Source organism: Pseudorasbora parva, chromosome 14 (genome assembly GCF_024679245.1).
Source record: "Pseudorasbora parva isolate DD20220531a chromosome 14, ASM2467924v1, whole genome shotgun sequence".
In the NCBI taxonomy this organism is placed as follows: Eukaryota; Metazoa; Chordata; class Actinopteri; order Cypriniformes; family Gobionidae; genus Pseudorasbora; species Pseudorasbora parva.
Genome location: NC_090185.1, coordinates 34168987 through 34194378, shown reverse-complemented (window position 1 = coordinate 34194378; position 25392 = coordinate 34168987). Strand labels below are relative to the sequence as shown.

At 40.2% G+C, this 25392-nt stretch overlaps 1 protein-coding gene across 3 annotated transcripts in view; it reads left to right on the top strand.

Moving 5' to 3' along the window:
- Positions 1-25392, top strand: part of grm7 (glutamate metabotropic receptor 7) — a 354975-nt gene that overhangs the window by 164312 nt on the left and 165271 nt on the right. For all 3 annotated transcript variants that reach the window (XM_067416302.1, XM_067416303.1, XM_067416304.1), the window contains exons 3-4: positions 1331-1466; positions 1890-2044. In XM_067416302.1, coding sequence (XP_067272403.1) covers positions 1331-1466; positions 1890-2044 — 291 coding nt within the window. The remainder of the gene's footprint in view (positions 1-1330; positions 1467-1889; positions 2045-25392) is intronic.

Below are 25392 nucleotides of genomic sequence, written 5' to 3'. Positions count from 1 at the left end.
GTTAGAATCTTTTGAAGAATCGAAAATACATTTGGGTCCAAAAATAATGCCCTTTATTCAGCATTGTCTTTCAATCTGCGAACAAAGATTCGAACGGTTATGAATCAGCCTATCCATTCATGATTTGGATCGCGTGTCTAACTGCTAAACTGCTGAAATCATGTGACATTGGCCATCCAAATTCTGAATCAATTAACTGATTCGTAACTGTTCGAATATCTGTTTGCTGACTGAATACAAACATGGAAGAGAAGACAATGCTGAATAAAGTCATAGTTTTTGTTATTTTTGGACCAAAATGTATTTTCAATGCTTCAAGAGATTCAAACTAACCAACTGTTGTCATATATGGACTACTTTGATGATGTTTTTATTCCCTTTCTGTAAAGGGACAGTATATCGTACATACAGTCAATGGAGGAACAGATAGCTTTCGGTCTAAATATAAAATATCTTAAACTGTGTTCTGAAAATTATGGGTGTGAAACAACATTAGGGTGAGTCATTAATGACATCAATTACATTTTGGGGTGAACTAACCCTTTAATGAAATGTTGGTGTGCTAAATGGTTTTCACTATGAGATGGATATCCAAATTGTTATGTAATAACAACAGGTTATTTTTTTTTATAGTATGCCAAAAAAGTGTTTATTTGTAAATATAATCGTTGGTACATTTTACCAGTGTTTAATCAATCAATCAATCAATCAATCAATCAATCAATCAATCAATCAATCAAATCAACTTTATTTATATAGCGCTTTTACAATGATGATTGTTTCAAAGCAGCTTCACAGTGTTAAACAGGACAATATTGCAATAAAATTTTGTTTGGCTAGTTTGATTTGGATAGTTTATAGAATTAAATATGACCTAATGAATACATTTAATTTGTATATTTAGTTTACTTTCAATATGAAAAATTAAAGTATGTAGATATTTTCAAATAAAAACAGTCTTTTTTTCCAAAAGGTACTTCTTAAAAAAGGGAGGGTTGTCTCATATTCATAACAATATGTTAATCAAAATAAGCAACCATTGGAAGTGGCATGCTTAGTTTAGGAAGGTTAGTTTATGGTTATAAAATTAAAACCTAAAAATAACTTTTAAAACCCATTCTGTATTGTTTCTTATTAGCTTGTTACAAAAATCCTGCTTTCAAGATTCTGAGAAGGTTAATTTTGGTTACAAAAGGACCTACAGAGAAAATTCCGGGAATGTGATTTGGTAAAAAAAAAAAAAAAAGTCGAATGGGTACCATATGCTAATTTTTTGGGAATGTTGTTCCTCCTGGCGTCACTCATGTGCCTCTTTCTTTTCTTTCTCTAGGTGGAATCTGCATCGCTCAGTCCTTGAAGATCCCTCATGACCACAAGCAGGCTGATTTTGACAAGATTATCCGACAGCTGCTGGAGACACGTCATGCCCGGGCAGTCATTATTTTTGCTTACGACGAAGATATTCGGTAAGCTGTTGACAGTATTACCAGCCGAGGAAGAGGAAGCGGATATCGAAAGATAAAGCCACAATAAATTCAATTTTCAAACAATTAATTGCTCCCTTTTGAGCTCCAAACATAACAATGTAAAAATTCTTGATGACAAGAAGTCAATACTCTACTGGCCTGAAAGCTATTACTTAGATAAAACTCAAGGGTGCACTTCAGTGGTTTATATCTTGTTTGCTGGATAAGCTCCGCCACTAGGTTTATTGATTAATAACATCAACATGTCATCAATCAGCCAACCAATTCAAAATTGCTATTTTGTATTTTATTCTCAATAACGATTCAATCCGGATGCTATTACAATTGCTCTCCTGCTCTCTTGGAGAGTCACAGAGGGCCTCAATGTCATGGTGATGGTTCGATGTGTGGGAATGTTCGCAGGGGGATCCTTAATGCCAGTAAAAGAGCTCATCAAGTGGGCCATTTCCTGTGGATTGGGTCGGACAGCTGGGGAGCCAAGAACAGCCCTATTCAAGGGCTCGAGGATGCCGCCATTGGTGCTGTCACCATTCTGCCAAAAAGAGCCACTATTGCTGGTAAGACTGCAGCATGATTGATTGTTTTTTGGGGACGATTATGCTAATGATATCTAGGGAACACCAACATCTCTCATTGTTGTGTGACATAGACCAGTAGACTGGCTTCATGTGGATTCTGGCTTCAAGTCTTATTCTTCAAGTGTCAACATTTCTTGAGAGTCTGCACTGTAACATTTAGAGGTGTTTCATAAACTACAAGCAGATTATGTGCTGATTTTAAATCAGAATATATATATTAATAACTTTTATATTGTAATTTTATTTTTATTTATTCCTGTGATCAAAGTTGAATTTTTAGCATCGTTACTCCAGTCTTCATTGTCACACGATCCTTCAGAAATTTTTTTCTGGTATGGCGATGTAATACTCAAGAGATATTTCTGGTTATAACATAATACAGATTATAATATAATTAAAAGAGTTGTGCTGCTTAATATTTTTGTGGAAACTGTGATTCACTTTTTTTCCAGGATTCTGTGTTGATTAGATTAGATCCTTTTTAAACTTTATAAATGTCTTTACTGTCCCTTTTCAAAGTAATGTGTCTAAATTAAAGTATATATTTGTTTAAATAAATACAAATCATACAGATCCCCAAACTTTTGAACGCTAGTATAATAAAGTTCCATGGACTGTGCCTTTGACTTTTAACAGTCTTCTATTTTTCTTCTATTTTTGCTACTTTTCAAATAGCTTTTATTTTATGTTTAATAGTTTTGCCAACCAGATTTGATATCTCAAATATAAAAATAAGTCATAAATTATTAACAAAACAATCATAAATGAAACAATTATCCATTTCAATATTTATAGGACAAAACATATTTGTATACCTTTTTAGACAAATTATGAACAATATTTCCATGACAATCAACATTGTCCCAAATTATTATTTTTCTTTTGCATAATACTTAACCAAAGAGAGTGGCAAGCTGCAATCACAGCTAAATAAGACTTAGCATGACAAAGGGGTTGGACATTTTATTTAAAAATGTTTTGAAAGTATAATTTCCAACACAGGATGTTATTAATGTAATAGAAATGACACTGTGCTGGAAATTTTCATTACTTTTTTTGCTTAAAATTCCTGGTGACAAACTTGAACTCGTTGCGAAATCTTTCACCCTAATTTGAAATTGCGCAGTTTCCTATTGAAATTACTGTATTTCTTCCACAGCTATTTTCCCTTTGAGGAAAATGTACACATGTATGCTCTCTTGAACATTTTTAGATTAACTAATGAGAGCGAGGAAAGTGTGCATTCATTCCACAAGCCCAAAAGATCCCACAATTTAAGAAACACCCTATTTTTATATGATTGCATGAGCAAAGTTCTTTGGTGCTTGATATGTATTCTTGTTCAGAGTAATGTCAGGTTGAATGGATAGAAGGAACATCGCTCTAATAATAGAAAATCATCTCCCTGGTGTCTTCGAAACTGTGTCACGTTTGATAGCGATGGCGCCTGGTGCGTGTGGAGACAGAACAGAGCACAACAGAGTCTGGATTCATTTTGTTCACTGGAGATTGTGAACCCAGCCAGAGGCCTGGACACAGACTGACCCAGCTGGCAAGCTTTTCCATTCAGCTCTGCCATGGGGTTGATCTCAGTGCCAGATTAATAAATGAAAGGCCCTATGGTGTTATAGTTTTCTGTGGACATAAACTAATGATATAAAGAGCACTGTGGATGGAAGGGGCTTGTATGAAGAGATGAAACCTCTATTAGAAAAGGCCTTGATGTGCTAGACTCGCCATTACAAAGAAGCTTTGTGTTGTTGTTGCATTAAAGTAATAATTTACGCAAAATAAAAACTCGGACTTTTACGATAATACTCAGCTTTTACTGTTTTTTGATTAACCTAATGTATCAAAGTCTGTGTTTCTTAGCGCCCTTGACATCAAACCTAGTTCCACACATCCACGTTTATTTTAACTAGAAATGTAAATGAAATTTTTTGGAGATTATTAGAGATTAATTTCTTCAAATTTGGTATTTTCCTCACACTAAGCTATTGTTTGACTTCAGAACACTGTGAATGTTGTGCCGTACAGTATTGGTATTTTAACAAAAAATATTAAAACATAATTAGTTGAAATTAAATATAAATATAAGGCGAGAAACTTGAACATTTCATTTAACCCTTTAACTGTCACCCCCGTTTTTGAGAATAGTCATGAAAATGCACTATCCAAACTTAAAAGGCTGTAATTCAAGAATGGTTTGGAATATAGACTTAAGGTCTTGATTTAAAGAAGACAATCAGCAGATTATTGCTGAAGTGAAAGCATTTCAAAATTGAAAGAATGAAAAAGTTATGGAAGTTTAAATTTACTGAAAATGAAAAATACAGTACTAAATATTTTTTATTTTATATAAAATATATATTTTACAAAAAATGTTTTACTCTAAAATTACTATAAAATCAAAGGCATATGTCTAACCAAGTTGTGTTCCAAATTTGAAGTTGATATCACAAAAATTGAAGTCCCCATGAGATTTTGTTTAGGCGCTATACCAAAAATAGCCACCGGGTGTCATTCAATTTCCATTGATTGTTTTTTTGATGCATTTTCCTGTAAATTTCTGTCCAAATATCACTTCCATCACAAAAGAGTCACCACATATGGAACCTTGAGACTCAGACCTTTCCAATGATATGTGTTTTGTCAAGATTAGAAAAGATTTTGATTATAAAGTAGTTAAAATACATTTCGTAATATGAAACATGACACTGCCCACTAGGGGAGGAACTCGCTAGAAGAAATTAGAGTACCGTTTCCATGGTAACGCAACGTCTGATTTCAAAACGGTTTTCACAGGATGAATTTTGAGTTCGTAAGCTTTCGAATGATACCTAATTTATGATAATTACTAAAATATATGATACGAAAAAAAGGCAATCAAAAAAAAAGAGCGCCAAGCGTCCCACCTGTGGGACGGTGACAGTTAAGCTGTCAATAGCTTTCTAATTTATTCTTTTATATATATATATATATATATATATATATATATATATATATATATATATATATATATATATATATATATATATATATATATATATATATTCTTTTATACTGAGAGAATATCTATTGGGGGGAAAAATTATGCAGAAAAAAAAAAAAAAAATACCCTCAACCGTTTCCACCGTCCCTTGTGTTTAAACAAGTGGTTTTCCATTCTGGAAAATGCTATCCTTGATAATACCATATTTACATCTTCACTCTGCCCGCCAGTTAATCCGTGCGATGCAACTCTGCAAATCTAAATCGTGTCACATAGTGCAATGCATTTTCCAGGTATCCACAGTGTTGTGATAGCATCTCTCTGCTTGCGCTTGCTTGCGCTGTTTGCCATTTGCTGATAAGTGTGTCGAGCGGTGCTTTGCCGGGTCGAGCAATTGCCCCTGCATTTCACAGCACTGATGGTACAATTTGAAAGGCACTCGTCAGGGAAAGCATCGCACTTACAGCTTTATTGCGCTCTTTGAAAAAGACCTGTGAAAACAATTGAATGTAGTGTTGGCACAAGCTGCAGTCATATAGGGAGTTTGTCTTTCCACAGGCACCCCCTGCAAGCACAGGTGCTCGTGAGAAGCTCACAACTCTGTGCCTTTTCGTTTACCTTTCCTTTTTGAAGTGAAACGCTGTTGTCTTTGTGGATAGACATGAAGCTTGAAGCAATTCAGATGCTTGTCTTTGATCTGATGAGTGTTGGTATACAGAACCTGATGTTCTGAAGTGTCATGTTTTTATTTATGCCTTAGAGAAGACTAAACATGCCAATTAGACAAAACAAGCCAGGGCATTGACACACATCTAAAAACATATATTTTGAGAGTTTCTTTTATTTTGGCCATGTTGCAACGACAGAAAATGCAGTTAGGCATGGGAAGCAGTGATGTCAAGATCCAAGAAGCTTCTGCCAACCAGTTGCATCAGCAGTAAGATGAACGAATGTACAAGCGATAAGCAGTAATCCTCCTTACATACTTAACACCCACTTAACTGCCTTTTTAGCAAATCAGTTAGGGAAAAAGTTACATCACCTATTTAATATTCATGAGCCAAGCTGAAGAGGTTTATACTGTGTACCTACCATGTTTTATTTATTTATTATTTGATTTATATGTACCTGAGTTTAACCACACACACACACACACACACACACACACACACACACACACACACACACACACACACACACACACACACACACACACACACACACACACACACACACACACACACACACACACACACACACACACACATATACATATATAAATATAGCGCTTTTACAATGACGATTGTTTCAAAGCAGCTTCACAGTGTTAAACAGGACAATATTGCAACAAAATTTAATTTGGCTAGTTTGATTTGGATAGTTTATAGAATTAAATATGACCAAATTAATAAGTTTAATTTGTATATTTAGTTGAATAACTCAAATCATAATTTCAGTGTCCCCATATATATATATATATATATATATATATATATATATATATATATATATATATATATATATATATATATATATATATATATATATATATATATATATATATATATATATATATATATATATATATATATATATATATATATATATATACACATACATACAGCTCTGGAAAAAAATAAGAGACCACTGCAAATTTTTCTTAAATCAGCATCTCTACATGTATGGCAGCCATTACATACCAGCGTCGGATGTTCTGTTGAATTCCAAAGCAGGCACACCACATTCTACTGAATGAGGTGCTGATTAAGAAATCACCTGTACCAAATAGTATTTAATGAGGAAAAGTAACACTGCTCTGTTCATCACTATCCTCTTGCAATAAGACCAGCTGGATGGCAAAAACAGTGCTAGTAGCACCTCAAAAGTAATTGGAAAGACTAGCAGAGGGCGAAAACCACTCTCCAATGATTGGAATGACTGCCAACTCATTCGGATGTCATTCAAAAATCGTAGGATGACATCAAATGACCTACAAAAAGAATGGCAAACGGCAGCTGGATTGAAGTGGTGAGGACGGTGCAAAACTAAGCTAGAAAATAAAGCCCTTCATCAATGAGAAGCAAAGAAGAGTAAGGCTGAGGTTTGCAAAAGACCATAAGGATTGGTCTGTAGAGAAATGGAGTATGGTCATCTTTTCTGATCCAGTTGAGTCCAATTTTCAGCTTTGTCCAACACCTGGTCATCTAATGGTTAGACGGAGGCCTGGAGAGGCCTACAATCCACAGTGTCTCGCACCCACTGTGAAATTTGGTGGTGGCTCGGTGATGATTTGGGGGTGGCAAGGCTGGGCTGCAAGCAAGGCTGGAATCGGGCAGATTTGTCTTTGTGAAGGACGCATGAATCAAACCATGTACAAGTTTGTTTTGGAAGAGAACTTGCTTCCTTCTGCTCTGACAATGTTCCCCAACTCTGAGGACTGTTTTTCCAGCAGGACAATGCTCCTTGCCACACAGCCAGGTCAATCAAGGTGTGGATGGAGGACCACCAGATCAAGACCCTGTCATGGCCAGCCCAATCTCCAGACCTGAACCCCATTAAAAACCTCTGTAATGTGATCAAGAGAAAGATGGATGGTCACGAGCCATCAAACAAAGCAGAGCCGAGTGAATTTTTGCACCAGGAGTCGCATAAAGTCACCCAACATCAATGTAAAAGACTGGTGGAAAGCCTGCCGAGACGCATTAAAGCTGTAATACAAAATCAGGGTTATTCCACCAAATATTGGTTTCTTAACTCTTCCTAAGTTAAAACCTTAGTATTGTGTTTAAAAAGGAATATGAACTTATTTTCTTTCCATTATTTGAGGTCTGACAACGCTGGATCTTTTTTTTTTTTTTTTTTTTTTTTTTTTTTGTTATTTTGACCAGTTGTCATTTTCTGCAAGTAAATACTCTAAATGACAATATTTAAAATTGAAATTTGGTAGAAATTGTGTCAGTAGTTCATAAAATAAAACAAAAATGTTAATTTTACCCAAACTCATATCTATATATAGTAAAACCAGACAAACGTCTCAGGTACATACACTCTAAAAAAATAAAACATTGGGTCAACAAAAAAAAATATGTTAACTTTTTCCACTAGAATTTTAATGTTAAGACTACTGGCAGAATTACATTAATTCTAAACGATATTTTGAGTATGGTGAATTACTTTTTATGCAACAATAAAACAAATTTTTAAGTAACATGAACTTAATAATTTTCTACATGAATGCAAGTAGTTAAGTTGATCCAACATAATGTTTTAAGTTAGGTGAAGAAGTTTAGGCCACAATAAAAATGCATTTTTAAGTAACATGAACTTAATAATTTTCTACATGAATGCAAGTAATTAAGTTGATCCAACATAATGTTTTAAGTTAGGTGAAAAAGTTTTTTGGCCACAATAAAACACATTTCTAAGTAACATGAGCTTAATTGAGCTTAATATTTAAGTTGAGCCCTGTCCTATAGAAAATAATTTTTCCTGTGTTTTCCAGGAGGCAATTTTTTTTCCAAATGATATTCAGGCTTACCATGTTTTTGCTCTTCTGTCATGACCGTGAGAAAAAATCTTTAGCCACACTCAGCCTCCCGTTTGTTCCGACGAAGAAAAATATAACGTATATGTAATAAATAAAAAAATATATATCGAACGTTTTATTTAACGCATTTTTATTAATAGCCTATTGATTACATCTCTATCTCGAGACATGTCGTTTTATCGCCCAGCCCCACTGTAACCCATGTGTTTAACTAATTATCACATTCACGGTCTTAACGTGAATATTAAACCTTATGAAATATGGTTCTCCAAAATAAATTCTTAACAGACGAGAGCAGGCTGTAAAACACACTTTTTTGTGGTAAAATACAAGCAGAAGGTTAAAAAAAAAAAAAAAATTTGGAGAAATAAATAAAACGAAATTTAGGAAAAAATAAAACGTAGCCTAATTCATAGGGCCCTACATAATTCCGACTGGTTTTGAGCAAAGTATCTGAACAAATAGTGTAGCTAAGTTAGCTCAATTAGTGACAGGCTACATCTATAACGTTAGCTAACTTTACCTCCTCAGCACACAGACTAGTTATAACGTTACTATCAACACTGCGCAGATTTCAGAGTAAGGACTTACAGATTTCAGTATTTGGTTACAAGTATATTTGGCCACGGGCCAAAAAAAAAATGCCACTAGATGGCGGGCCAGAATATAGTCAAGGGATAATTTAATAAATAAATAAATAAATAAATAAAAATAAGTCAAAACATAAAAGAGGATTTGAATAAGCCCATTATTGGCATGTTTGATTGCTCTTAACGAACTATGTTTTATTATTTCCACTTTCCATATTGTGAATTATAAATGTATTTTAATTTGCTTGTTACACGTGGAACCTATTGTAATACTTATTTGACGTCATATAGCATACTTTTAGCTCAGAATTATTCCTTGGCATCCTCACGTAGTAAACTGCATTTTTTTGCAATCGTTTGCGTTTTAGAGGCAGGCTAAACGATTAGGCTACTACATCGAGTGCAGAGTGATGTTAACATTTAAGATAGCACTATCAAAGAGTCTAAAGAGGAAAGTTAACAGCGAAAACAGGGCATACAAAGAAGAATGGGAAGACATCTGTGCATGCATCCTACCTGGTTTTGTGAATGCAAAGCTGGTGTGTCTAATCTAAGCATGGCACCTTTTTGCTGGTTCTTGTCAATATTTTTTGATAAAAAGGAAGCTAAATTTGAGTTGTTATTGTTCACGTGTTGGTGCTGACGCCTCGCGATATAATCAAACGTTTCAATATTTCACTGTTCGTTTTGTCATCATACCACACATTTCATCACGGCTCTTTTAGAGGCGTGTCTAGCGATCTATTCCACAGACTCTTGAATGTCTTTCAGAACTTTTCAAATTGAAAGCTCTGAATTTATCCTAAAATAAAACATTACTGCTAAAACGTTGCTGTATTTTTTTTTTTTTAAAAAAAGGCAAAATCACTAAAGGCAAAATTGATTGAATGTTGATATAAATTCACAATGCCCGCTCTGAGCGGGGCTCGAACTCGGGTCTTTTCTGCACGGGAGTCTGACGCTCTAACGATGAGACTAAACGCTGCGTAACGTTCCACTGGCCACTAGACGAAGTGATCGTCTCTTGAAATAACGGGAGTTTACCTGCACAGTTCTCATTAACTCGCCTCCGTTACACTGACAGATATATTTCAGAACCAGCCGCTATCAAAACATTCTGCCAGATTCGGCAGATGCGGGCGCGCCGCGGGCCAGATATTATCGCTGGCGGGCCACTTTTGGCCCGCGGGCCGCCAGTTGCCGACCACTGAAGGCTGTCACCAACTGAATCCTGAGCGAATGCGAATATGTGTATTATAAGCATAAAACTACTTACCATTCACCACATGCTTCACTCGTCTCGTTGCATGGCCTTGCGCGCGGAAACTGTGGGCTAGGTGTTTGCACGTCATCAAATTGTTTTTTACATTAACAGAACTTAAAATTAAATTGTTTCTTGATTAACTGAAAATGTTAAACTCTGACAAGTCATGATAGTATATTTCATCAATAGGCATAATTTGTGAATCATCCCAACTCAATAAAATAACAATTACAATTAAAAAGTCTAATAGTTTCTCAGAACTTGATTTTTTATTTCACAACAATATATATATTTAAGTAATGACTAAAGGTCCTCTGAATTAGTTTTTAGAGTGTATGTAACCCTTGTACGTGGGAACTGACTGACAAATTGGGATCTTAATTCTTCGGTTAGTTCCGAAGGGAACTGATCATTTTGCAGTGGCCTTTTAACTTCTTTCAGATGGTGTGTGTGTGTGTGTTTGTGTTTGTGTGTGTGTGTCCTTGTTTATATTACTTTGTGGGCACCAAATGTCCCCATAAGGATAGTAAAACCTGAGATCACCTACATTGTGGGGACTAGCCAGAGGTCCCCACTTTTCCAAAGGCATATAAATCACAGGATGAGTTTTTTTTGAGAAAGTAAAAATGAGAATGCAGCATGTTTCCTGTGATGGGCAGGTTTAAGGCTAGGGGCAGTTTAGGGGATAGAATGTACAGTTTGTACGTTATAATGGTATAAAAACCATTACGTCTATGGAGAGTCTCCACAAAGATAGTGAATGTCTCGGTTACGTATGTAACCCTCGTTCCCTGAATGAGGGAACGGAGACGAACATTGGAACTGACCGACGAATTGGGATCTGATCTCAGAGATCTATCTACTTTGTGTATGTAAAAACGAGCCTGAAGGAGGGAACGGAGACGTACGCCCCGTCGCCAGGTGCTGTGCTTCCGCTAGGAGCCGAGTCACTAGTCGGCTCCTCAGCAGAAAAAAGCATCAATCTGCCATTCCACTTCCTATACCCGTGCTGCGGGTCAGAGCGTGGAATGCGCAGATCACATGCCAATCTCCGATTGGCTCGTTTTTACATACTCAAAGTAGATAGGTGTCTCTGGGGTGGTTCCAACCTAATTGTAGGAGGGAAAGAACACGCCCAGAGACGACAGAGTGGGCTCTGTGAAGGGAAAGACGCGGGGCTAGCCAAGTAGGGTAGCGAATACCGTGGAAGAATACACATATGGGATTGCTGTGAGGGAACCGCTACATATGGAACCCAGCCTACATCCACGTTCCACAAGCATACGGGTGCAGGCCTAGCGCCAGATGGATCGCAACGTCTGACACCGTAGGGGTGACGGAGGAGCTCGACAGGCTGAGCCGTTTCCGGGGAACACAACTGGAGACAATAGACGCACGTATCCGGCCCAGAGGGCGGGAGTGGCATTGCAAGCTGACACTTAGAACGGGCACTTAGTGCTACTGGCCACTAGGGGCGAGAATGCGGAAAGATACAGGCTCTACACGGAGGCTATAGAATCTAGTGAACTTGTTAGGTGGCGCCCAGTCCGCAGCTCTACAAATGTCTGTCACCGATGCGCCTTGAGACAGCGCCCAGGAGGAATCTACACTCCTTGTAGAGTGTGCTCGCAACCCGAACGGGCAAGGCACGTCTTGGAACTGGTAAGCCAAGACAATAGCATTCAATATCCAGTGGGCTAACCTCTGCTTGGAGGCAGCCTTTCCCTTCTGCTGGCCTCTGTAACAGACGAAGAGTTGCTCTGAGGTCCGAAAGCTTTGAGTCCGGTCAATGTAAGCGCGAAGAGCGCGGACCGGACACAACAAAGCCAGGGCTGGGTCTGCCTCCTCCGAAGGCAGCGCTTGCAGGTTCACTATCTGATTCCTGAAGGGAGTGGTAGGAACCTTGGGCACGTATCCGGGGCAGGGTCTCAGGACAACGTGAGAGTTACCAGGCCCGAATTCTAGGAACGTTTCGTTGACTGAAAGTGCATGCAGGTCCCCTACCCTCTTAATGGAAGCCAATGTGGTCAGGAGCACTGTCTTCATTGACAAAAATTTAAGCTCAATTGACTCCAAAGGCTCACAGGGAGGGCTCTGAAGTGCCCTGAGCGCTAGAGCTAAGTCCCAAGAGGGTATTGAGTTTGGGCGAGTAGGGTTTAGTCTTCTTGCACCTCTGAGGAACCTGACAACTAGGTTGTGCTTTCCTACGGACTTACCTTCAACTGCATCGTGGTACGCCGCTATTGCGGCGACGTACACTTTGAGGGTGGAGGGAGACAGCCTTCGCTCCAACCCACCTTCAACTGCATCGTGAAAAGGAAGGAAGGCAGGAAGGAAAGCATGACGCTAATCGAACACATTCGGGGGTCTTACTGGGCTGCTGTGCGCCAGTGCATCTGTGCCGAGGGTACCCCCGGTCAGGGAATAGTGCCACTGGCAATGGGTTGAGTCCGGAGAGGCAAACAGGTGTACCTGTGCGGCTCCAAAGAGGTCCCATATCAGCAGGACCGCCTGGGGGTGGAGTCGGCACTCTCCCGGAGGTGCTGGCTGCCGAGAGAGCTCGTCGACTGTCCGGTTGAGCGCATCTGGGACATGAATGGCCCAAAGCGTCCTCAGCTGCTTCTGACTGTACAGGAGCAGGTGGTGGGCGAGTTGGAACATGCGACAGGAGCGTAGACCACCCTGACGGTTGATGTATACAATGGCCGCCATGATGTCCGTATGGACCAGTACATGTTTCCCACATAGCGGCCCCTTGAGGCAGCCCAGTGCCAAACGTTCGGCTCATTTCGGGACACGGTGGAGGGTTCCACTTGAGCTCGACACCTGCGGCGGCCCGGGCAAGCATAGTCGTAAGCTCTGGGTCCGACTCGGGCAATGCTGTCACACCCAAAGGGGGCAACGCCAGAAACAAATGGTTTGAATTACATCTTGAAAAAGACGCAGGGTCAAACCGTGTTACTCGTTTAGAATGGAAAAACTGCTCTTTTAGCATGCTGAAGCACTCAGGGAGATGACCGTGGCTGCACACAGTCCGGAAGTGCAAGCTTGTGTGAGCACTCAACACAATGGGGAAACGCCCAGCGAACCAACAAAGCTCTTTTGTAAATAATGGTCGATCACTCGCTGATGCGGCGTTTCACACGCACTGGCAGTTCTCCTTCTCTCATGAGACTCTTTTCACACACACTTCGTAGAAAAAGTACTGTTCGGCTCCGAAGTAGAAAGCATTGATCTGCAATTCCACTTCCTATTTATACCCGCGCTGCGGAGCAGAGCGTGGAATGCGCGGATCACATGCCAATCTCTGATCTCTACATACTCGAAGTAGATAGGTCTCTGAGATCAGATCCCAATTCGTCCGTTCCGACGTACCTTGAACGTAACCGACTGAAAGGGAACCAGACGTGTGTGTGTGTGTGTGTGTGTGTGTTTACTATACAAATTACAAATAAAAAAAGTACAAAAAATATGACTTAAAATATTTAAATATAAATGTAATACATGAATATAATGTTTAAATGATAATTATATTAGATAAAATACACATATTAGATAAATGTGATATGTTAAAATTGAAAATGTAGGAATGCTAATGATACATTTAGAATATAAAAAGTAAAATCTAATTTAAAATATTATAATGACAATATATAAATACAATATATAACACTAATATACATTAATAATCAAAATATATTACTGAAGCTTTTCCACAAAGTTGACATGCATTTTTTAGAAAGGTATTTGCAGTCCATTTGACAAGCAGTAATTTTACATGATTAAATGTGATTTAAGTGATTTAACTTTTTGCTGTGCAGTTCCTAAAGTGTTTTTTATTTATTTAACTTTTTTTTTAATTGCTGTATGGATGCTAGGGTATAGCTAGACTGATTCTCAAATCCCTTAGCATAATTATTTGTGATAGCAATAATGATTATTGTCTTTGGAAACACTACCAATGTTTTGCACCATAAAAAAAGCATGTATAAAACTTGTTTATAATTCATCCTCATAAAATTAAGAAAAGTCGAACAGTGCTCGAGGCCTTTCAAATCCCCAACAGAAGCTGAGGGTTACATTAATATCCCATCTTTACTTGAATTATTGCTATGAAACCATTACAGGCATAACACCCCCATAGCTGTGCAGGGCAATAGCCACTCGTTCACCAGTCAGGTAACTCATGGTTAAATCTAGCTGGCAGCCTGTCAGCAAAGATATCTCTTCCAGAATAGTCCAAGCGCTCCGATGTGACGAGCACTTAGGAAATGCTAGAGTATGATGCAAGTTAAATCTTAGGAGTGTCAGTCCTGCAGTTTAACTACTAGAATATATAATGGTTTTAAAGTTTTCCATTAACAGTACACAGCCTTCAAACTTGTGGCTTCACATGTTCAGAAACCAAATTTTACCCAGTAAGCCAACATATTAGCAAGCTAGTAACCCATATACACGGCGTGCAGAATGATTAGGCACGCTGATTTTCTGATCATATGTTTTTTTCCAGGCACATTTTACCAATTCCAAACCACATTATTCTTAATAACTACTATTAATTTTGTATTTATTTATTTAGTGATGTATATATTTGTTAATAAAAGCTGGAGATGAAAAACACTGTATATTCAGGTATGCAGAATTGTTATGCAAATGTTCTTTTACAGATAAAATTGGCCAAAAAAAACAATTTAATTCAGACTGAAAAGTCAAAAAATATGTAATGCCCATGAGAAGGATACAATCCTATTGCAATACTAGAAAGTGTTGTTAGGGCATTACCATTGGACAGTGGATGCTCAATGGGTCAGTAGGGTCAGGTGAAGAAAAGACACATGTTAATTGCAAAAGAATTAAGAATTTATATGAAGAATTAAGTCTGAAACAATCAGGAACCCTTTAGTCTCCAGCGCCACCATTTTCCAGAACTGCAACCTACCGGGAGTCTCCAGAAGTGCAAGGTGTCAGGATCTCAGAGACTTCAGTTAGGTAGAGAAAAATGACCCCCACTTAATATGAATCACAAGCTGAATTGCTGTAAATACATGAAGAAGTGTTGTGACTACAGAAGACTGTATTTGTATAGACAGATAGGTTGACCAAGGACCAGCATCACATCCTCTTGTAGTACTATTTGAAGAATGCATCTTACAGAATCTGGTAGTTCATTTTGGGAGTTCATTTTTAGTCCGTCTTTGCAAAACAAACTTCAGGATAGGAAATTTACTAAAAATGATCTCCCAAAACGTTCTTCAAACAGTGGTACAGGTGTTCTATAAAGGCTATAAAAAAGTATTCTGTATTTTACAACACTTCAGCTTGTGATTCAGCTTGTGATTCTTTTTAAGTGGAGGTATTTTTTTAGGATTCTTTACCTACATTTTTTTTCTCTGAGATCCTGACACCTTCTGTCAGGGTTCGCATTTTATTTTACCATGCAATGTTTTAGCTGTCAAGGATCCATCAAATTGTCACCAAGTTGTACTAATTTAAGACATTGTTTTAATTAAAGGTGCTGCATGTAAGTTGTTGACTCTATTAAAAGCATAACAATACCATAATATGTTTGCAGATATTTAGGAAACATGCTGAGTTCACATACTCATTTCTCTGAAAAATAGTGCCACAGCCAGTTATTCTGCTTTGAAGTGCTTTCAACTTTCAACTTACAGTGTAAATTGCCCTCGTTCCTGTTGCGTTTCGTCAAACTCACAACCCGCGCGAGCATCAAGCCTGAGGAGGGGGCGGGACAACCAATATTTTGAATTTGGACTGCACTACCGATTTCAACAACTAGCTGTTATTCTTAACACCTTTAACCCTTAAATGCATGACTGTTTCAACAAACATTCTTACATATTCGGGTCATTAGTGACCCGGATCTATATTTAACATGGTAAGACCTCTACCTGTCATGATAATATATAAAACTCCTGATGTTAGAGTAACCCTTGCAGAAGAATAAAATAAAAACAATTTCGTTACCTTTTGGAGCTTGGAAGGATTCAGTTTGAGCAGATGTTTAATACCATCATCATCTGTCCTCGTCAGAGTTCGTTGACCAGTATATTCAGCATCTGCCTCATATTCGCGATCTTGAGCATATTCTCCAAACTCATTTTCAACGTCTTCAAAATCGATATTTTGATCACTGACAGCTTCTTGAGCACATCCATCATCAAGAGACAGTGACACTAATATTTGATTGTGTTCAGTACTTGCTCTCTGCAATAAATCACTAAGCCATTTCAAGTTTTGCAGATTATAATTATTATTGTTTCGTTTTCTGTCAGAGGTAACTATGAGTGAAACGTCACTTCATCATTGGGTATCAGACATAAAGGTGAATTGCGCCCTATTTCGTCATTATAGATTATATATTAATTTATCATTGTGCAAAAAAAAATATATACGTACAATCCTACACACCTCGGGTCATTAGTGACCCTATACAATTTTGACAAAAACTAGTGAAAAAACAGGCATTCAATTATAATTCTATGATTTTTTTCTTGTTTTGAATGAATTGATTGAGGAATACTAAGAAGGTTGATGTCTAACTTTAAAAAAAATAATGAGGAGCAGAGTAGTGAATGACGTCTCGGGTCGCTAACGACCAGAGGTATGCATTTAAGGGTTAAATCGTGGCCATTTTGTTCTAATTTAAGCCATTATAAATCGATGATATGTTACTAATTTGTTGTATTGGTTTAGTTAATTGTGGCCATTTGTTACTAATTCATTATATAAGTTTAGGTAAACCATTTTAGGGTATGCTTACAATAATGCAAAAACAAAAGTGCTAAAAACAGAAAGATTGTTCCTTTGCATTTTCGCTTACAACGCTGCATTATTTATGTCAGGCCAGTAGATGGCGACAGGACTTTGTGAAGAAAAACACGTATTACACATGCGCATTATGCCACCATTTCACAAATCCGGTATTTTGATGGTTTACATGGAGACAATATTGGTATAGTTTTCAAAAACTTTCCCTTTGAAGCCCATTTTCAAAAGTTTGCATTTTCTGGCCTCCAAAATGCCATTGTTATATAAATGAATGACCAAATTGCACAACAATTCTTCACTTCTTGAAAACATTGCTGTGTAAATGCTCTTGCGAAAGGAAAATATATTTACCAATATATTACTTGAAATTTATTATAATATATTGTAAATACATGGAATAATATATTGATGGTATTATACAATATGTTATATATTCCTGTAATATATTGCAAAATATACAAATGATTGCCGCTTTCATATATTGCAATATATTGGAGAATATAAATAATAAATCCCATATATGTGAATATATTGCCTAATGTATTACATTATATTTTCCAATATATTGCAATATATTTTTGTTTCGTAAGGGCCTTGGCTAAGTTAACGTTTACTAATTTGTAATGTTAATTTGGTTATTCTACAATGAAACAAATTAATGAGCTGTGGGAACAAATTCACGAATCTTAAAAATATGATTATAAAGTTAGCAATTGCATTATTATTATTATTATTATTATTATTATCATAACATACCCCTCAACTCATAGTTGAATCGTGATTTACCACTAGAGAGCTACTATTCAATCACTTCACAAAAACAACTTTTCATACATTCAACTTTTTCCACCTGCTGTTACTCGGACGTTAGCATACGAGATAGCAGGAATCTGACATTCTTAGCCCAGCCTGTAATTGGATCAAACTGTGCACAAAGCGATTCCTCTCGGCCTCATCATGTGGCATTTCAGTCTCCTGGTTTAGTTTTAATTTGGCCATTAGACTCACAGCTGGTGCCCAGGCCTCTGCTGTGACCACCGACTGGGTTTGTTTGTTTGGGTGCTTATTGTGTTATGTAGTAGATGGCTCTCTCACAGCAGGGAGCCTGGAATTGTCACTCCAGGATTTCTGATTATGACCCTAAACTCACAGTGACAACCCTTTCGCCATCCCCACCATCACAAAATACCATTACAAGAGCTAGATTGAAAGGATTGGGACCGTTGCCATTTATGATTGCTTTGATCATAACACTTACCTAGCGGTAATACTAGCAGTAAACCTTTTTTTTAGTGGCATGAATTTGTTTTGCGTCTTTAACAACCTCATGAAATTGCTTGACAAGTGCATTTTTCATTCGTTCATTCAAACAGGATGTTTGGGTGAAACATATTATGGCCCCTCCCCTTTTTTTCTTCTTCTTTTAAATAGCCACTAGCCTTCAGTTTACATCACAGCTATGAGCAATGTTACTATCTTAACTAACTATGTTACTAATTGTTACTATCGCTAGTCAGCAGGAGTTGGTTTTAGGGAAAGGACATTCTCACTCTTCAGAGATGTAATTTGATTTAACAAAAAAATGGACACTCCCATGAGTGTACAGTAAATCAGTAAGGCTGTACAAAAATAAAATAAAAATACAATCAAGTGTTTCTTTATCATTATTTGTGAAATTGACTTGCAATTTCCAAGTTGTTTCAAAGTAAATCTTACACCTTTATTTTCTGGTGTATCTGCTTAACATCGACGAATTTTAGAAATAAAATATAAAGGTCAACAATGTTTATGCCACAATGAGAGATATGGGAATGTGCTAATTTATGACCCAGATATATTATATTATATTTTATTCATGGTGATATATATTCAGCCGAATCTAAATAATTAAGAGAATTGAGGTTTTCAATAATTATTGTAGAAAAGTCATGTAGTTTTGTTTTGAATTGAATGAACATTGATAAACAATTAATAGCTATAAAGATAAGTAAATGTACAAACAAAATACCCTGACTGTCCAAAATTATTGCACTTTTGACATCAATTCATCACAAGCTTCATATTTAATATGTTTATGTATTTATGCATAGTGTAAGAAATGCAATGCAAGCAAATATGTGTAATTTATATATATATATATAATGTATACGAGCAACATCACACTTGTAGCTGTGTGATATGGCTGTATATCAGCACAACAGTGATTCAGCCGTAGGTAACGAGTGTGATATTGCATTTATACAACAGTTCGACGGCACAAGTGTGTAAATAAATAAGAAACAACAATGGATTGTCTTTAAAAACCCTCTTTTGTGCAGAACTACTTCCGCCACTAATTCAAATCGCAAGTTGACATTTTGACAGTTGAGCCCAAGACTCTGTTACTTATTATAATTATAAAACATCACTTTAGATCTAGTAACAAAGGAATGCTGATTCACTTCATTGAAGATTTTTGTATTATGTATTGTAGAGTTCCCTTTCGGGGAACTCGAGCTGCGTCGAAACGCTGTGAGAACGCCTCTGTGTTAATGCGTCGTGAAGCGCCTGTAGAACCATTCCATCGGAAAATCGATCGATCATCGGCGTGATGACGTCATCGACCGGAAGCAATAAAGCGTCCGCGAAAACAAACAGGAACTAGCTTCTGAGCCTTCAGCAAGCCATCTGTGTGAACCTGTCTGTCTATTTGGGGTTTTTGTCTGTCTATTTGAAGAGTTTTTCCACCCTTTTTGTTAAATATTCCTATATATTAACAAAATAAAGAGAAAAAAAGAATAGATAGACAAAGAATATGGCGAGTGAAGGCAGTTTCAAGAAGTGTGTTCATCCCTGCCCACGCTACATCACGGGTGGGGATACACACTCTCTTTGTGTTGCCTGCCTGGGAGCGCAGCATGCCCAGGCAGCCCTCGAGGGGGCTGCTTGCGAGCATTGTGAAAAGTTACCGCTGAGAACGCTGCACTCCCGCCGGGCACTCTTTGAGGAGGGTGCCTCGGCTCGTGTTCCCCGCGGCTCTGGTCCCGTTGCCGCCGAGGCGGAGCAGAGGCTGCAGTCGTGGGGATCACAATTGGATGTTGCAGAGGGGTTAGAGACGGGCGCTGCCTTATCTCTGCCCTCACCTGCACCATCCAGCGGCTCTTCTCGGGGCATGAAAGCACGCATGGCGGTTTCTTCCCCCCCCCGAGAGAGTCGCCGGTGCTTCAACTGTCCAGCTCTGAGGAGGTGGACGTTGAAAGCATCGAGACTGAAGACTCGCCACTTCAGTCGTCACATTTAGCGTCGCCACCCGAACTCCCCCTCAGCGTGGGGACGAGGGGCGGCGCTCTCAGGCGAGGCCTTCTAGGGGCAGGGCTGATCTGAGGACAGTCCTGATTGCCAAGAAGGCCTCGTCTAAGCGTTCCTGACGTCAGAAGCGTCAGGACGCTGAGGGTGGTTCCCCCCGTAGGGAAACGGTGTTTACCCCTGCCAACGGAACCCGTTTCCCTGCAGCACCCTCTGGGGGCCGTGCTCCCAACCCCGCCGCAATGCCGGGGCGCAGTCGGGTGGCCCGCGCCCCCCTCGGGGGGCCCCCGAGTAGTCAAGTCAGTTGTTCCCTGCCGGTCCGCCACTTCAGGGCACTGTGCTTGTTGCTCAAAATACACCAGAGGCCAGCCTCGAGAGGCTGGTTCCCTTAGTAGATTTTATAGACGAGTGGAAACGTCTATCGAACATATCTCGTTGGGTCCTGCAGATTATCGAAAGGGGGTACGCCATTCAATTCAAAAGGCGGCCACCTCCTTTCAGCGGTGTCCTACCTACAGAGGTGGGCCCGGAGCAGGCTCTGGTAATGGCACAGGAAGTAGAGACACTCCTGCAAAAGGGGGCTATAGAAAGGGTTCCTCCTCCCAGCAGGGAGTCTGGGTTTTACAGCCGTTACTTCATCGTGCCAAAGAAGGATGGGGGCTTACGCCCGATATTAGATCTACGTCTATTAAATCGCTCAGTGGCCAAGCTCAAGTTCAAGATGCTCACACTCAGACAGATTGTGTCGCAGATCAAACTGGAGGATTGGTTTGTCACTATAGACCTCAAAGATGCGTATTTTCATTTCTCCATCCTTCCACATCACAGGAAGTTCCTGAGGTTTGCCTTCGGGGGAGAGGCCTACCAATATCGAGTACTTCCTTTCGGTCTAGCTCTGTCATCCAGCACATTCACCAAGTGTGTGGATGCAGCTCTGGCACCGTTGCGTCTGCAGGGCATCCGCATACTGAATTATATCGACGACTGGCTGATTCTAGCGAATACAGAACAGATGGCGGTTCAGCATCGAGATGCTGTTCTCGCGCACATATCGAAGTTGTGGTTGAGGCTGAACGCCAAGAAGAGTGTTCTTCTAGGGGCTCCTAGCATTGTTCGGGAAGCAGACACACTCTGTCAGTTTAAATCTAGACTAAAAACACATCTCTTTACTATGGCATACACATAGAACATTTTTAACTTTCATTATTCAATTCAATTGACTGATTGTTAGGCTGCATTAACTAGGTCAGCCGGAACCGGGAACACTTCCCATAACACCTGATGTACTCGTTACATCATAAATAGAGTGACATCTACGCTAATGTTAGTCTCTCTGTTTATCCCGAGGTTTATCCCGGATCTGGGCCCTGTCCGGATCGGATGGTGGACCTGCCTGGACATGACCAACGCATCCTGGAGTGTCTGCTGAGCCGTGTCAAATGGTGTCTCCTCCGAATTTGCCTCACTTGCACGACATGCTCAAAACCCGTCTTCGGCGCAATAATTCCGATCTTTCATGTATTCATACTCTTGTGTAATCGACGCCCCATCCTAAATAAATCTGTCTCTTCCGTGATACCCTGAAAATTTTGAATAATCCGATCTAATATGATTTCCGAACTGTAAGGTTGCCAGAATAATAATCTTACACGGTGTGTTAATAGGCCAGAGGAGAACTGGCACCCCGACTGAGTCTGGTTTCTCCCAAGGTTTATTTTTCTCCATCACGCCCTGATGGAGTTTTGGTTCCTTGCCACTGTCGCCTTTGGCTTGGCTTGCTCAGTTGGGGACACTAAAAATATGATTAAAGTTATTCAACTTATTATACAAATAAAATGTATGAATTAGGTCTTATTTAATTCTATAAACTATAATACTGATCTGCCAACATTGTCGCTATATGATAAATTAAAATAAGCTGATAACATCACTGTTTTCTCCAGTACGACTGTACAGCCAAATCTAATTTTGTCGCAATATTATCCTGTTTGACACTGTGAAGCTGCTTTGACACAATCGGGATTGTAAAAGCGCTATATAAATAAAGTTGATTGATTGATTGATTGATTGAAGAGTGTGCTTTCTCCGGCTCAGAGAACCACTTTTCTAGGTGTGAACTGGGATTCGGTAATTATGCGGGCGCAATTATCGCCAACACGCATGGCATCGATCCTGGCAGCAGTCAAAGAACAGAAGCTAGACCGGGCCGTCACTGTGAAACAGTTCCAGAAACTGTTAGGTCTCATGGCAGCAGTGTCCAACGTAATACCTCTTGGCCTACTGTACATGAGGCCACTGCAGTGGTGGCTCAAAACAAAGGGATTCTCCCCGAGGGGAAATCCGCTCCGCACGATCAAAGTCACGCGGCGATGCCTACGTGTTCTGGTCATGTGGAAAAACCCGGGGTTTCTATCTCAGGGTCCAGTGTTAGGGGCTCATGTTCGTCGCGTAACGTTAACGACAGATGCCTCTCTCACGGGCTGGGGGGCGACCATGAGTGGTCGCTCATCCCAGGGTCTATGGCAGGAACATCAGCGGCACTGGCACATAAATCGGCTAGAGATGCTCGCAGTGTTTCTTGCATTGAAACAGTTTCTGCCCGACCTCAGGGGCCACCATGTGTTAGTCAGGACAGACAACACATCGGTGGTCGCCTATATAAATCATCAGGGGGGTCTGAGGTCCCGTCCGCTGGACAAATTGGCGCATCGGATCCTCCTGTGGGCCCAAGGGAAATTGCTGTCAATAAGGGCAGTATATATCCCCGGAGTCCTGAATCAGGAAGCAGACAGCCTGTCGAGGCAGGGGCCGAGGCCCGGGGAATGGAGACTCCACCCAGAGGTGGTGGAGCTCCTATGGAAGGTATATGGGAAGGCAGAGATAGATCTTTTTGCTTCGGCGGAGAATTCCCACTGCCCGCAGTGGTTTTCTCTGTCCCATCCAGCCCCGCTAGGGTTGGATGCCATGGTACAGGAGTGGCCGAGGCTACCCCTGTACGCCTTCCCCCCGATTGTCTTGCTTCCAGGAGTTCTGGAGAGGGTACGCCGGGACGGGGCCCAAGTACTTCTAGTGGCTCCGTACTGGCCGACCAGAATATGGTTTTCGGACCTGATATCTCTCCTGGAAGGCTCTCCGATGGAGATTCCGACCAGGAGGGATCTACTCTCTCAGGCGGGCGGGAGATTCCTGCACCCACGCCCAGAGATGTGGAAACTATGGGCTTGGCCTCTGAGGGGGCCAGGCTCATAGAGGAAGGTCTCTCGGCCGAGGTCGTTGAGACCATCCTTCACTCCAGAGCTCCGTCCACGAGGAAGCTGTACGCTTTGAAATGGAAACTTTTCTCAGCATGGCGCAGAGAACGCCAGTGGGACCCAGTTAACTGCCCGGTTGGTACAGTGCTGGAGTTTCTGCAGGCAAGGTTCTCGGCAGGGTTGACCCCCTCCACAATAAAGGTGTACGTGGCGGCCTTGGGTGCCTTCCACGTCCCTTTGGGTGGAGTGTCTTTGGAAAGACCCTTTGAGTACACGTTTCCTCCGTGGTACTTTAAGGTTGAGGCCGGTTATGCACTCGAGGGTCCCAGCATGGGACTTGGCCATTGTCTTGCGGGGCTTGTCTGAGCCTCCATTTGAACCCTTAGAGGAGGTTTCGGACAAGTTCCTCACCCTCAAAACTATCTTCCTGTTGGCCATCTCTTCTCTCAAAAGAATAGGAGATATTCAGTCCCTGTCTGTAGGGCCCTCATGCCTAGAGTTTGGGCCAGGGATGGTAAAAGCTTTTCTACATCCCAAGCCGGGTTACGTCCCCAAGGTTCCTACGAGCTCACGGGGCCCCATCACTCTCCAAGCCTTTTGTCCTCCTCCTTTTTTGACGTCAGACCAGGAAAGATTAAATCTGCTGTGCCCTGTTAGGGCGTTAGATACATATGTCCACAGAGCTGCCCTGTGGAGAAAGACCGATCAGTTGTTCGTCTGTTTCGGAGCCCCTAAGAAAGGGGCCCCAGTATCTAAGCAGAGAATGAGCAAGTGGGTGGTCGAGGCCATCTCACTTGCTTATGAGGTGGTCGGGCAGCCGTCTCCACTGGCTGTCCGGGCGCACTCTACCAGGGGTATGGCTGCTTCTAAAGCACTTCTGTCGGGGGCTTCCCTCCAAGATATATGTAATGCGGCAGGCTGGTCGTCGCCGCTCACCTTCGTCAGGTTCTATGAACTAGTTCTGGCATCTACTGTTGGGGCGCAGGTACTCTCGTAGTCGTGTGCGCTTCGGCTTCACACATACAAGACACTTGGTCCTATGGCGATGTGGGTTCAAGCGTTCTCACAGCGTTTCGACGCAGCTCGAGTTCCCCGAAAGGGAACGTCTCGGTTACGTATGTAACCCTAGTTCCCTGAGGGAACGAGACGCTGCGTCGCTCTGCCATACTCCCGGCATGTCCGTGATCACTTACTTCAGGCTTTATCAGAAGCTAGTTCCTGTTTGTTTTCGCGGACGCTTTATAGCTTCCGGACGATGACGTCATCACGCCGACGATCAATCGATTTTTTGATGGAATGGTTCTACAGGCGCTTCACGACGCATTAACACAGAGGCATTCTCACAGCGTTTCGACGCAGCGTCTCGTTCCCTCAGGTTTAGGTTTACATACGTAACCGAGACGTTTTATGCTATTATGAAAGAGTGTTATGAGAAAGAGATTGACTAAACAGAGGAAAGTTAATTTTCTTTTTAAAACTACTCTTTATTGTCAGAACATGACACACATTTCACACATTTCCCATTTTTCAATTGTTTTAAATTACTTACACTTTTCCAGTAATTTTTCCTTAAAATAAATATCTTAATAGGAGAAATTAATGTAATTTC